General features: G+C 38.9%; 1 protein-coding gene across 1 annotated transcript in view; it reads left to right on the plus strand.

The window, feature by feature from the left end:
- LOC128739483 (vertebrate ancient opsin-like) overlaps positions 1-14,856 on the plus strand; it is a 37,132-nt gene extending 22,276 nt beyond the window's left edge. Inside the window, exons 3-5 of the mRNA XM_053834977.1 lie at positions 2,208-2,403; positions 13,993-14,125; positions 14,206-14,856. Coding sequence (XP_053690952.1) covers positions 2,208-2,403; positions 13,993-14,125; positions 14,206-14,856 — 980 coding nt within the window. The remainder of the gene's footprint in view (positions 1-2,207; positions 2,404-13,992; positions 14,126-14,205) is intronic.
- The last annotated feature ends 839 nt before the right edge of the window (positions 14,857-15,695 follow it).

Raw genomic sequence — 15,695 nt, forward strand, 5'->3', positions numbered from 1 at the left:
CGTTTAAACGGGAAGCAGCGAGATTGGGACTTACCATTAATACCACCAAAACGAAGTACATGGTTGCTGGCAGGGAGCGCGAGGGTCCAAATGGTGTTAGTTTTACCTTGGTACGCACGTGACATGCCACAATGATGTAAGTCGCGAAGTAAAACGACGAATTGCTGCCGCGAGTCGCGCTATCTGCGAATTACGTAGACAGCTGAAGTCCCGTAGTTTGCAAATTTGCACAAAACTGGCGCTCTACAGAAACAGCATCTTCCCGATGAACCTGTGCGGACATGAATCATGGACAAACCAAAACATGAACCATGGACTAAAACACCTATTAGCAGTCCACAGTAGTATAAGAAATATTTCTTCCAACATAGACATCTGGTTACCTGAGTAATAACTTTAATATACAATCTTAGCTAGCCTGATAGTTTGTATGTTAGAATGGCTTGTCAAAATTTTCTCGTACCTTACATGATTCGGGTTGGTAACTACATTTTCTTATTTACTATGGATGTACAATAGAATGATATGTGATAAACAATGGTAATGTTAATGTGTTATGATAAGATTGTAAATATTTTATTTCCAGCTTAGCTACTCATTTTCGATCATTATCGGGTATGGACACGTGGAGGCACTAGGTAGGGATGTGGAAGAGTCAGAGCTATATTTGGCGCTACTTCTCAGTCCCCTTACCCATTTCATACTCGGCATTAACATGATTTCTTAGTTTCCAAAAACCAAAACTATGCACAGAAAACTTCCGATCGATGAAAATGTAGGTCATCTGATCCATATCGTCTGGATTTCATAAAACTTGATACCAAAATTTAAATAGATGACGGAGCACGTGCTCCCCACGAGCATGGTGTAATGCCAATATTCTTCCCAAAACCATGCCCGTTCAATTTACGATAACAGCAGTTTCGATGCATACAAATTCTTTGATACTGTGCAAGGTAAATAGTTGCTCTCTTTTTCCCAATGGCAATTCATGTCCTCAGGTTGTTCTTTGCTTTCGGTGTAACGTAAAGATGTGCTTCGGTGCACCACGACGATATGCAAACATATCCCTTTGCCTATGGTACTCCATATTTTAAGTTTGTAACCTCAAGAAATTCATCGCAATTTTATTGCAACCTACCGGTTGCAGTTGCACCGGAAGAAGCATCGAGTTTCAGGTCACGTTCCAACCGTGGATGAGGTGTGGAAAATCGATAATCAAACCAACGCAATACTCCGGCGGAGGTAGCCGACGAGCATGCGGATGGTTTGTACAAAATCATCGTTTGTCGGACGTGATCGGAATCGAACGTAAAAAAAAGTATCCTGCCTGCCTGCCGGCCGCTAGACTGACTTGCGTGGTTGGCCACCTGCCTGCCGCAGCAAAATGGGAAGTGAGAAGATGAAACGTTTTCATCAGGCTGGATGACGTGAGATGAAACCACGGGCCGGCTAGATTTAAATGATAAAATGTAACCACAATGCCACAGTAACACAGCACACGGGAGGCCTGGAATGTACAAATTTTTTGTGGTTTTTTCCAGAGTAGCTTATGCTACTTACTGCTGAGTCAGTGGGAATAAATCTGCTGAAATCAGTTGAAAAGTCTTTTAATGATTATTCGTTCAGCGTTCATGCTTCAATTAAATAATCAAAATTAAAGGGGTTAAAGGGCACTTTTGATGGAGTAATCTTAATTCGGATGACTTATTTCGTATCGTATTTTTCCGCTTCGTTTGATTGAGAAAATTAATAAACAGATCTATTTTCAGTGAATAGCCAAATAAATTCCATGCCTTTATGTGGCAATTCTACCGTAGAATAAAGTTTCTGAAAGTTTGTCATTATTAAATGGTACCATTTCATTTGAAAATAACCTAACAAGATTTGCTGCAGGGATGCAAAATCATTTCGATGGAACTGATTTGTTGTAAATGATTATCCAAGTGATAAATACGTATCCCAACTCCCAAGTTAGGAATTCTAATTGGATGTCAACAATCTTGTAAAGAGAATAGTTTCGTATAGAATTTTACTTATTAAAGCCCAAAGTTTGAACAATTACCAGTTGAACAACTGTCAAACCAATTATAAATGTCTCACTCTCAGTCCAATGTGTCACCGCCAATTGCCCTTTTCAACGCTAACCACTTATCGTTTTTGTCGTTCTTTCTTCTTCGGTGCTCTTTTGGCCCGACACACGACAGGGATCACATCCATCACGACGCTGACGGTGCTCTCGTACGAACGCTACTGCCTAATCAGTTCGCCGTTCGCGTCCCGAAGTCCGTCCCGTCGGGGTGCCGTCATTGCCATCATATTCATCTGGAGCTACTCGTTTGCCTTAACATCGCCTCCGCTGTTCGGCTGGGGTGCGTACGTCAACGAGGCTGCCAATATCAGGTGAGTTCCATACGAAACGTTAAGATTTGTTGGAAGCTGTATAGCATAGAGTTTTCGGGAAAATGATGCTCATGAAAATAATTCCTTCGTTTGATTGATTTGACACGTTTCACAATGTAAATCGAAAAATTCTGTGAGCACATCGATATTCGTTTTCATGACACTTCATATTAAAGTATTCAATTTTTTCGATCGTTATTTACAATAGAAAACCACGCGCCTCCATTGGCGCACGTGCGACGGAGGATTTTTATAGTTCACAATGAAGTTCTGCTAAAATAACGAATAGCAAACAAAGCACATATTTGAAAATTCAATTTTCCTCCTGTTTTGTGCTTTCGATTGTGTACGAAAAATCATATCAGCGGCGATAAAAAAATGTTGCCACCGCATCAGCAACTTGTGATACATTATGCACCGTCCTGATCTGATCGAAACAAAAAAAAAATCAATTCATGCGAAATAGAGCAAAAAAAAAATTCAAATCCACTTCACGATACCACTTGGGCCACCACTCCAACCATATTTGTGGCATCTTTAACGTTTCGGCACTTATACGTCAGAAGATAAGAGGTTCACCCGAAAGTAGTAAACAATCAACTTGAACCATGCACCTATCGGTATTGTGCTCGTTTGCTCATACCTGTATTGATTCCAGATGAACGAATTTCTAAGGCGATATGGAAGAAGCATTACATGCACTTCGATGCTCACTTTGCACTTGCACTTTGGGTGACATATCTATATTTATGACAGATTTTGTGATGCTACGATTAGGGAATAATTTAAGCATTTTTAACATAAATTCAAATTTGTTGTTGTTGAAATTTTCTTGAATTTAAAAATGGTTCACTTCTTCGGAAGTGCTTGGTTTTGCTTCAATGTTGGAAATGCTAACGAAAAATTATTTAAGTTCGATAGGTTATTTAATGAAAACAATCCAATTCCGCTATCTGTTTCAATCGTGGGGAATCCTGCTAGAGATAGTTTGAAAATATCTCATCTCATCCGCCTAGATCAAAATAATATACATATAGTTTTTTGTCATTTACATGAATTATGTGTTTCTGCTGAATTGTATGTTTTTCGAGGTGCTGAATCCAACACTAATTTTTTTTCTTTTCATCACGTCTGGATTTCCTGCTAAATATACTTTCATATATAAAAAATCACAAACACTATAGAAACATTAGTACCACAGATACGTAAATTAAGACTTAAGGTATTTCAATTTACCTTTCATTCATTTCATATCATTCACTTTCGTTCGAGGCCTGTCCGTTGGAATAGGGAATAAGGCATACAGTGCTGTACTATAATTGTACTACACTCATACGAAATTCCGCAAAGAATTGGATTGTATTTGAACTAACGGGTGGCAACTAAAATTTTGGAATTTTTTTGCGGCCCTTGTGCTCAACAACAAACGAGCTCAGAGAGAAATGAGAGTATGTGTGTGTTAGCTCTCTTCTTTTTGTTAATATTTTTTGTTTTGTTTATGCTTGCCCAGTTTTGCTAAAAATGGCGTCGAAACAAGAAGCATTTCGGAAGCGCGTTGTACACTTCTACGAACTGCAACAGAAATTTCGACAAAAAGTATACTGTACAACATTTAAAAAGCAAATATGTTGCGGCTTCGACTGTTTACCATATCCCAAGATGCCCAACAACTATTCGCAAGCAAGGTAGTGGAAATTATGAACGCAAAAGGACATCGTTCTCTTTCTCGTTTCTTTAACAACAAGCCCTCTGGTTTGACTATCAATTAAGATTCACAAGACGAATGTTTGAAGAAAATTTTGTGCCCGTTTCTACAAAAACATCATGCAGATGGACAGTACGTGTTTTAGCCGGATAGAGCATCAGCGCCTTACGCCAAAAAAAAATCGATCCCATTTGTACCCAAAAACCACGACCCGCAAAATCTGAGTGCGCCCAATCGAAGATTTTTTCGGGATTTTGAGCTCCTTGGCGTACAAAAATAACTGGAATTGCACGAATTGCAAACAGTTGATTGGTAGAATCTAGAGATGTATTCGCAAAGTTGACATGCCGGCCGTACAACGCCGAACAGCCGATTATGGACCGTTTTTAAATGTACACTAATTTATTTTCAATAATGGACAATGTATCTTTAATTTTGGAAAATCAGATCTTCTTCATGTATAGTTGTCTTTTGACAGCTTGAGAAAAAAAATTCCAAAATTCAGCATTATTTGTGACAACAGATTAAGAGAACATTAATTTACTCGGAATCTAATGCAAAGAGGTACATTGAAAGAATGTCCTTTAACCAAATGCCGACAGAAACTTGCTAAAAACACAGCTTAGACTCCATCTGACGCTACAGTCTCTAATTCTGGGTATTGTTTTGCACTTGAAACAAGAAAATTATTTTGTTTTTTGACAATTTGCATTTATGAATTAATCAATTTATTTAAGGCCATTGCAAATCATTTTAAAAGTTTTTGTCACCCCCTCCCCCCCCCCTTGGAAACTGCCTTGAAAAATCAGGGGGCCAAAAAAATAATTTGTAGGATATGAGTTAAATTTTTTTTATAAAATCAATTGTCTGTGGGCTCTACAGCCTGAAAAACTTGAAAAATGAGTGTACGACTTGAGTTAACGCTTTTAGCATGAAATAGAAATGGAAATTCAAACAGCGGAATTTGCGAAAATCGGCTAAAAAATTTTCTTTCGTTTTTGTCTTTTTTCGTAGATTTTTGCATGGAAATTGACAACGTATATATTAAAAGCAAGAATAGATTTGGTTTTCACGTTTAAACTTAAAATAAAAATGCCTAAAATCCATTTTTTTTGCTCGATTAAAAAATTCTCTTTGTTTTTTTCGCCCCCCCCCCTTCAGTGACCCAACACCGGAGGGACAAAAACTTTTTAAAATATTTGTAATGGCCTAATATAACATATAATCTTCTATACCTATAAAGAAGGATTTCTGTCTGTCTGTCTGTCCGTATGTTCCTTATAGAATCAAAAACTACTGAACCAATCGGCATGAAAATATGCATGTTGAGGTTTTTTGGGGCCAGGAAAGGTTTTAGTGATGGTTAGAAACCCCTCCCCCCACTAAGAGGGGGGGCTCCCATAATAATGAAACACAAATTTCTGCATAACTCGACAACTAATCAAGCAAATAGAACAAAATTTGGCATGTGGGTGTTTTCGGTGACAGGAATTTATTCTATGGTAAATTGAGACCCCTCCCCTCTTTATAAGGGGAATTATAACTCCTCTCCTCTTTGAAAGGGGGGGCTTCCAGACAAATTTATTCATAACTCGAGAACTAATCAAGCAAATGGAACCAAATTTGGCATGTGAAGGTTTTCGAGGGCAAGAATATTTTCTATAGTAAATTAGGACCCCTCACCACTTTAAGAGGGGGGCTCCTGTACCAAAGAAACACAATTTTCCTCATAACTCGAGAAGTAATTAAGCAAATGGAACCAAATTTGGCATGTGTGTGTTTTTGGAGACAAAAATTTTTTCTATGATGAATTGGGACCCCTTCCCGTTTTAGGAGGGGGGGATCCTATACACATGAAATACAAATTTCCTCATAACTGAAGAACTAATCAAGAAAATGGAACAAAATTTGGCATGTGAAAGTTTTCGAGGGCAAGAATATTTTATATGGTAAATAAGGACCCCTCCCCACTTTAAGAGGGGGGGGGGCTCCTATACAAACGAAATACAAATTTCCTCATAACTCGAGAACTAATCAAGCAAATGGAACAAAATTTGGCACGTGGGTGTTTTTGGAGACAAATTTTTTTTCTATGATGAATTGGGACCCCTCCCCACTTTAGGAAGGGGGGCTCCTATACAAATGAAATGCAAATTTCCTCATAACTCGAGAATTAATCAAGCAAATGGAACCAAATTTGGCATGTGAAAGTTTTCTAGGGCATAAATATTTTCTATGGTGAATTAGAACCCCTCTCTACTTTAAGAGAGGGGGCTCCTATACAAACGAAATACAAATTTCCTCATAACTCGAGAACTAATCAAGCAAATGGAACCAAATTTGACACGTGGGTGTTTTTGGAGACAGCAATTTTTTCTATGATGAACTGGGACCCCTCCCCACTTTAGGAGGGGGGGCTCCTATACAAATGAAAAACAAATTTCCTCATAACTCGAGAACTAATCAAGCAAATGGAACCAAATTTGACATGTAAGTGGTTTTGGACGCAAGATTTTTTTTCTATGGTGAATTGAGACCCCTCTCTTCTTTAGAAAGCGAGTTATGGCCCATCTCCCCTTTAAGAGGGTGGGCTTCCATACAAATGAAATGCAAATTTCCTCTTATCTCGAGAACTAATCAATCAAATGGAACCAAATTTGGCATGTGGGAGTTTTAGATGGCAGAAATTTTTTCTATGGTGAATTACGACCCCTTCCCCTTTTCAGAGGGGAGCTCCCATACAAATGAAATTCAAATTTCCTTATAACTTGAGAACTTATCAAGCAAATGGAACCAAATTTGGCATGTGGGAGATTTTGGAGTCTTGAATTTATTTTACGATAGTTAGAGACCTCTCACCCCTGTGCTATGGGGAAATGGACTGTCATACAAATAAAACAGAAATTTTTGCGAAACTCAAAAACTAATCGAACTTGAGAAATTCGAGACTCTTCCATAAAACATTAGTCAATACAAGACCACAAAAACTATCTATAGTAACACTAGATCATTCAGGACGAGACGGTCGCGAGTGTTGCCGGTGACCCGCCGTTGGAAGCGCCGCCCACTGGGGGGCTTTCAAAACTCGAGATTGTGACAAAGATCATCCGAGATTCATGAATTATGTACAACACAGGTTAATTTGTGGCAATACGAAGTTTGTCGGGTCAGCTAGTATATTTATATAAGAGGCTTATGTCTGTACCGAAAACCAGGTCTCTGACAGGACGTTATAAGAGGCTTATCGGTAGCTAAAAACAGGTCCCTGACAGGACGTCATGCTTTCGTAGCAATGGGTTGTATTCTCAGTCACCTTACTGGTCGACTGATGTACTGCTTGATTGCTCAACTGGTTGACTAGACTGCTCGACTGAACTGGTCTATGAGACTGCTCGGTTGGATTGCTCGACTGGACTGTTCAACTGAACTGCTCGACTGAACTGTGCGATTCGACTGCTCGACTGAACTATTCGATTCGACTGCTCGACTCAACTGCCCGATTCAACTGCTTGATTCCACTGCTCGACTCGACTGCTCGGTTCAACTGCTCAACTCGACTGCTCGACTCAACTACTCGGCTGGACTGCTTGACTGAACAGCTTGATTTAACTGCTCGACTAGACTGCTCGATTTGACTGCTCGATTCAACTGCTTGATTTCTGTTTAATTCGACAGCTCGACTTAACTGCTCAACTGGACTACTCGACTAGACTGCTCGACTCAGCTGCTCAACTGGACTACTCGACTCAACTGCTCGACTCAACTGCTCGACTCAACCGCTCGACTCAACTGCTCGACTCGGCTGCTCGAATGAACTGCTCGACTTGACTGCACGAATGAACTGCTCTACTCAACTGTTCGACTTAACCGCTTAACCCGAATGCTTGACTAAACTATTTGATTCGACTGCTCGGACTTAACTGCTCGATTCAACTGCTCAACTGGACTAATCGACTCAACTGCTCGAATAAACTGTTCGACTAAACTACTCGGTTCAACTGCTCGACTGGACTACTTGACTTAACTGCTCGATTAAACTGCTCGACTGGACCGCTCGATTTAACTGCTCGACTCTACCACTAGATTAAATTGCTCGACTCGACTACTCGACTCAACTGGTGGACCGGACTGCTTGACTGAACAGCTTAATTTTACTGCTCGACTAGACTGCTCGATTTGACTGCTCGACTTAACTGTTCGACTCGACTGCTTGACCCAACTACTCGACTCGATTGCTTGATTCGACCGCTCGACTCGCCTACTCAACTCGATTGCTTCTCGCGATATCATATGGTCGGTGTCTAATCAGACCGGACCAAGTCGCAAAATTTTGAAAAATGAGTTAATGATAGCAAACGATCAAGAATTTTCTAAGCAACATTTTACTCTAATCAGACTACATGAATGTTGCAAACAGCCAGAAGTTCTTATTCAGTTAAATACTATCTTCAAAAAAAATTTCGTCAATTTCTGAGATGGCGTTTTTTGGGAAATCGAATTTTAATTTTTGAAATGCTTTTTTTTCAGTGTAGGAAATAATTTTGATTTTTTTCAGTATTTTTTCTAAAAGTTAGTTATACATATTTTTTTGTTGGTGCTATTTATATTCAAAAAAAAAATCATCAATTTCTGAGATGGCGCTTTTTGGGAAATTGAATTTTAATTTTTAAAATGGTTTTTTTTCGGTGTAGAAATTAATTTTTAAATTGTTCAATATTTTTTTATGAAAATTCAGAAAAAAATTGCGCCCTTTCCAAAAGTTAGTCTAGAGCAATTTTCGAAAAACTAAGTAGAGGGGGGCGCTGAGAGAGTGCTACCAACTCCATAGAAGAGTCGCAGTGAAATACGTCAAAAGCTTGTTATATAGAACTCATTTACCACTGCTATAAATTTGTTATTTTCATTTGATCGGGTCTCCAGTTCTTTCGATACGCGGCGAGGGTTGAAACAATGTGCCGGCTTGTACTACATCCTGTTCAACATTGCTCTTGAGGGCGATGAAGAGCAACTCCAGTTTTTCTTTTAGAAATAAAAGATAATAATTCAATACTGACAATCGACCATACAGGCCGACTGCCAAAAACATCATCTATCATATATTTTTTATTTTCGTTACAAGTTAATTTCTTTTAATTTCTACCCTACTCTAGACTCCAAAATGACTTCTCCTAGCGAGAATCGTGTTGTCCTATTTTGCCTCGCGGTAAACTTCATCCGTACATCGAGCCTCCCTATCACGCTTGCGATTCGGCCCTCAAGTTCGGGCTTTGTTTGTCAACAATCGACAAACACTCATGAGAGGGTCACACCAGATCGCTGTCACGACAGCTGTCAGCTGAAGCCGCCTCCGATAGTGGTGGTCAAGGTTAGTCAAGAGAGGTTTTCTGATGTTCAAATTTGTTTTTTACCCCCGCTGGGTTACCCTTGACGATCACCGAAATTTTCAAAGCGGAATCTATTGAATGTATAAACAACGTCGATGGTTGCTAACCAATCGTTCCGCGCACTTCTGTTCTACAAACTGTGAAAACTAGATCACCTATTTTGACTCACCTTGGTGGTGGTAATAGTGGTAGACAACAAATTTTGTAACAAAATTTATCCACATGTAGGATATGTTGTTGCTTCGTCGTAACTGCCTATTCCCGTCCTATTCAACACAAATCATTAAAAATATCAGCATTTTTATGACACACAATGCAAAACTAGTTATTCCCTAATATTTTAGTTTGTTGTCTATCATATGCGATCAATCAAAGTGAGCTGAGATCTATTTAAATGCTTTTTATCATTAAAGAAGTTCTACCAACCAAATTTCCTACATTTTTTCGTGCGACGAAGAAGAAAATGTCGACTAATCGTTTTAATTTCCGTCATTCATAAATGAAAATAACTCACGCAAGGCATTGTCGTTATTCTACAGCCAGAAAAACTTGCCTGACCTGCAAAAATTTTGCAGAATAACATTTGTCATGCCATCCTACACAAATACATGCGAGTTAGCTACATAAACATTGTTGTGATTTTTAGCTCAGACGATGAAAAAATTTGATGGACGGCTTTTAAAACGGTACGACGAATTTAAGAAATAAAGTCAGTTGCGTAATTTCAATAACATGCTTTAATAATCGCTTTTCAGAAATTTTAAAGTTCACAGATCGGAAGGTAAGTGTGTTTTAATCAAATCAGCACAAAAACTTTTGGAGTATTCATTAAATATATCCAACAAATGATGAAAATTAGAATGGCTTTACTTACTACGACGGGAACTAGAAATAAACCTTATTTAATGCTGCGCAGTATGACGAATGCAGCGTGTTGTTTCCATTCATTCGTTTATCGTAAAAAATAGGACTATCAAAAGTCAGAATTTTTCCTTTCTTATGTTGCCGATAACAGAAACGAACATGTTTCATTATCCACATCCCACATGCAACAAATACAAATTTTCTGAAGCAAAAACCCGTATGATTGTGCAATTCTTACAGCTGCTGTCAAATTGGACGTAAAATCGAACCAGCAAGCCTGGCTCAAACGGCTTTAAGAAAAATGTATGAGAATGACGTTCGTGCCAGGGATGTGCGACACGCCCGCGCCGAGCATACCAGCCTCGCTGAGCGGCCAACCCTTTCATGCCAATTCGCCATCGTTTGAGTCACGTGGCTTTGGCACCTCGAATAGTCATACGAATTATTATTTACCTACTCGGTGAAATTCGATAGCTCAATGTTCAAGATGGCTCGACCAGGCTAAAAGTGTTTTGTGACCTCTTAGACAACTGGGAAATTGACGACGAGTAGCCCAAGATCGAATTGAATGGAGACGACTGCTTGCAACAGCACGAGCCACCCCGAGTCTAGCCTGCTGACGTGTGTGTTGATTTATGAAATCTGATTGATAGTTGAACATTGATAACTAACTTCATATCAACAATAAGAGGAACACCAACACACAGTGGTCCAAAAGGGCGAAAAGCGGAACTTTTCTCCTAGTGTCTTTTCCATTCATTTTATCAGTTACGGTCTTCAGTACTTTTGTTCGTATGAATATCCCCCTTGATCTAAAATTGCCAAAAGTTCGTCATTGCTCACTGTAATGAAAATAAAAAAATAACTTTTTTGTGTTAGGAAATATAGACATAGTTTCTGCGGCAAAGTTGTAAACATTGTAAAAACAAGCAACTTTGCTGAAGAAATAAAATTTCTATCTTTATCGAGTGCGGAACTATAGGGCATATTTTTTAAAACTTCTTTAAAAATTGGTTTTTCATACTTAGCTTATGTTGGTTGCATTTTACAGGAATATGTGATTCTAGGCGATTATTGAAGGACTCAAAATACACGTTTTTGCAGAAGATTGCAAATCTCTAGGAGCTTTCTTTACAAAGTTATCGCTTTTGGCTCGTGAAGTTAAAGAAAAATAAAACTTAAATAAGCGATAACTTTGTAAGGAAAGATCCTAGAGTTTTGCAAACTTCTGCAAAAACCGGTGTTTTGAGTCTTTCAATAGTCGCTTAGAACCATATACTCTTGTAAAATGCATCCAACATACGCTAAATATGTAAAACTTTAAGTTTTAAAGAATTTGCCCTATATTTCAGCTTTTGATGAAGATAGAAATTTTATTTCTTTAGCAAAGTTGCTTGTTTTTACAATGTTTACAACTTTGCCGAAGAAACTATGTCTATATTTCCTAACACAAAAAAGTTTTTTTTTTATTTTCATTATAGTAAGCGATGATGAACTTTTGACAGTTTTATATTAAGAGGGATATTCATACGAACAAAAGTGCTGAAGACCATAAATGATAAGCTATTAGTTATCTACTTATAATTTGAGTTCCATCAATCTTGGTATTAGTTGTTTGCTTAATATTTTTAGAGACTGCGGAACTAACAGAGATCTCGAAGGTTGCTCGTACTTAGGTACGTGAAATCCTATGCAAAATTGTGAACGCGTGCACGGTATTAGGATTTAAAATAAATAATTTCTTACCTTTTACCACTTGAAACAAGTATCAGATTTTTTGAAGCCGGGATTGATTTTCTCTGCTACCAAGTTCGATTTTAATTGAAGAGTGAAGAGTTATATTCGAGCGCGCCGCACCGTCTTTACTAAGGGGATCATCTCAGTAATTACTTTTTTTCACCGTGCTGTTATCGTAAAATTAAACTATATTTCTAAAATTAAATCACTAATTAGGTCGGCTATTCTGCTTCCTTTCTCAAGTCACAACGGGACACACACAAGACCTTGACTGCAACTGAAATCTCTCCCTCTTTCTGAAGCAAATGTTGTGAATTAACAGTATGATAGTGAATGATATGTACTTCAGTTTCACGCTACCACACCCCGATAGTCAGTGAGCCTAACCTTTTGAAGTGAATATCCGATACGCGCGATTCCTAAAAACAATAATATGTATGCACCACAAAAAAAAATTTAATTTAGTTATCTACAGAATTCAGAAAATGTATTAGAGGTATTTTCATCGCGTCAAATTTTGTCACAAAAATAATAATCTGTGAAATGGTACCTACACTTAACAAACGTTAAATTTTATGCAAATATAGGTAGACTGAAGTCGCTTTTTACGCGTTTTGTTTTTTACGTGACTATTTTTACACGAATGTCGGAATTTACTCTACGGTTTTTTTACACGATTTTCGGAATTTACTACGCGGTTTTTTATACGATTTTCGGAATTTACGCGGATGTGCTCAATTAGTCTATTTTTTCGCGTAATGTTGAAATCCACAAAATGTTTTTTTTACGCGAAGTTTGGAATTTACGCCAATTTCTTAGAGTGGTAAACATTCGGAGGTAACTGTTCATTGATGACAACGTTCTGTTGATTTTCGTTGCGTATTTCAGCCTAGCAGGATACACAGTGAAAAATTTCATCTGCCCCATGGCGCCACTTACTTACACTTCCTTGACAATTCTAACATGTTGGGTTGTTATCTTATTAAACCTCCATTATTCAACAATGTCTAAGTACCATAGGAACTTTCCTCAGATATCATCAGTTTATGAAAATATTACGCTGCACAGTAAATTGTGATTAGCGTCGCATGGTGAAGTACACCACGTATGACGTTAATGTTTGAACAATACTGGTACAAACATATGACGGAGTAGGTAATATCACCGCCACCAGAACGAAGTATGTTTATATTCGAGATGAACTTGTTGATGGAAGTTCAACAATGGCATCTACCGGTGGAACTTAGAACAACCCCACAATGTATAGCATGCGGTGCTCACTTGCAGTCTGCTGCTGGCAGCTAATTTATTACATGGATATATTACGTTTAAAAGGATAGCCGAATCCGACTCAGGATCACGCTGTCATTTGAACGGCGAATCACAATGTACGTTAGTTAGATGAGCAGCCGGTTCACCCATCTGTGTAATTCAAACTTGTAGGAATTAGGGTTTGCTATGAAATGTGAGCTGCAAGCAAATTTGTGTGGTACACTGGGATATGAACTTAAAATATCTCTTAAAAATCAATTGTTATTAGTATTAACATTTTTTTCCAGTTTCAGCAAGCGTTCCATCTAACGCTAAAGCTAAACGCTGATTCAAAACTAAGAAAATATCTCTATTTGAATTTCAAACGAGCCGAACAAGCAACACTAATAAAGTATTTAATTTCCTTTCATACTTCGCGTGAAAAAAACAAATAATATTCTAAGATTTAAACTGTTGTTATTATCCGACTGCCAAAGCTCACTTCGCAAGAAAGAGGCAGTTTCTATTTCAATTGACCTTGGTGTGCCTTACAAAGCACAATATTGTTAAAAATCACTTGAAACGACCGGAGCAGCCGCTTGAAGCGTGTTAGTTTCATACTGACTTTCAGTTTGCTTTTCATTTCAGCTGCTCCGTGAACTGGGAGTCGCAGACAGCGAATGCCACCAGCTACGTCATATTCCTGTTCATCTTCGGTTTGGTCGTCCCACTGGCGGTAATAGTATACAGCTACACCAACATCGTGGTCATCATGCGAAGGGTAAGTGGTTTTGCTGCCTTTCTGTCATGTTTTGTTTGAGTTTTCTATTTAATTTCCGTCCCGTCTTTCCGTCTGCCCAGAATTCTGCCCGCGCCGGTCGGATCAACCGGGCGGAGAAACGCGTCACCTGGATGGTGGCCGTCATGGTGATTGCCTTCATGACGGCCTGGACGCCGTACGCCGTCTTTGCGCTGGTCGAACAGTTCGGTCCGCCGGATCTGATCAGCCCGGCGCTGGCGGTGCTACCGGCGCTGATCGCCAAATCAAGCATCTGCTACAACCCGATCATCTACGTTGGCATGAACACTCAGTACCGGGCGGCCTTCAACCGGGTGCGGAACAACGAATCGATGGACAATAACACCACCAAGAATAACCCGACCAAAACGATGACCAGAAGCAGCCAGGATATGGTCGAATGTAGTTTCGACTTTTGTCGCAAGAAAAGTCGACTGAAAGTGAGACTACACAACAATCACATCAACAACAATAACAACAACACAAACGGCAACAACTGTCATCCACCGACTACAGTGGAGGGTAGCAGTTCGGTTCCCACCACACAGGCGGAGAAACCCCACCATGTCCAGCGGGTGCTGAACGCGAGTGACGTTTCCCGCTCGATGACCACCGCCCGGCAGCTGATGCGGTCGGACTTTGAACTATCTGTGATCAATTCGGGCAAATCGATCCTGATCCGATCGAACACCTTCCGCTCCAATCTGGTGTAACGATGGGCGACCAGGAGACGTGTTGGGTACCTGCGTTGGGGTTTGCGGTGGTGGTGGCAACGGAACTGATGGGACCTTATCGAATCCTGCTAGGTTAGACCGAACGATGCGGGTTTTTTGTTCTCTCGGAAGACAACAAACTAAATAGGATTGTAGTTCTAGACAGACAAACTCAAACTAACGCATTCCAGCCGTTCTAGTTTTTCAAACGGTTTCCTGCGAAAAGGTATTTATTCACTATAGAAAGATAAGTAAGAATGTTTGTCAAATGTTGGCAAAAATCTAATAGGTTAATGTTCCGTAATAACTCTATTACATTACTTCAACGTATGCAAATGATGTATGAAAAGTTATATCTATCTATCGCAAAGCGTTTTTGTGTTTAATTGAAACAGACATAATATTGCGGATTCGTGTTTGTATTAAAAAATCATTAAGAAAAAAACCACCTAAAAGGGCACTCAAAAACTTTCCCTTTCACAGTAATTGGCTAAATATTCATATGGTTTGGAACATTGAAGCTCAAAAAAAAGTTTAAAAGCAAAAACTAACTATTAACAGGTTCTACCGACGGCCGGAGTAAATCGTAAATCGTGTTTTCTCGACGTTTTGACACTTTGTTGGTGTCTTTTTCATCAGTCTTGATAAATCTCTCCGAAGACTATTCTGCCAAATATTACCAGTTCATATTATAAAAATTTAATTTTTTATGGCTTAGTTCCTATATCGAAACAGGTGTTCAAGACGGGTGAAATTACGAATTAAACTTTTTATATTATTCATGCAGTTGATATTCCTTGACTGAAACTGATAGAACTGCCTTCTTTAAGGACTATTCT

The sequence above is a fragment of the Sabethes cyaneus genome, chromosome 3 (genome assembly GCF_943734655.1).
Source record: "Sabethes cyaneus chromosome 3, idSabCyanKW18_F2, whole genome shotgun sequence".
Taxonomy (NCBI): domain Eukaryota; kingdom Metazoa; phylum Arthropoda; class Insecta; order Diptera; family Culicidae; genus Sabethes; species Sabethes cyaneus.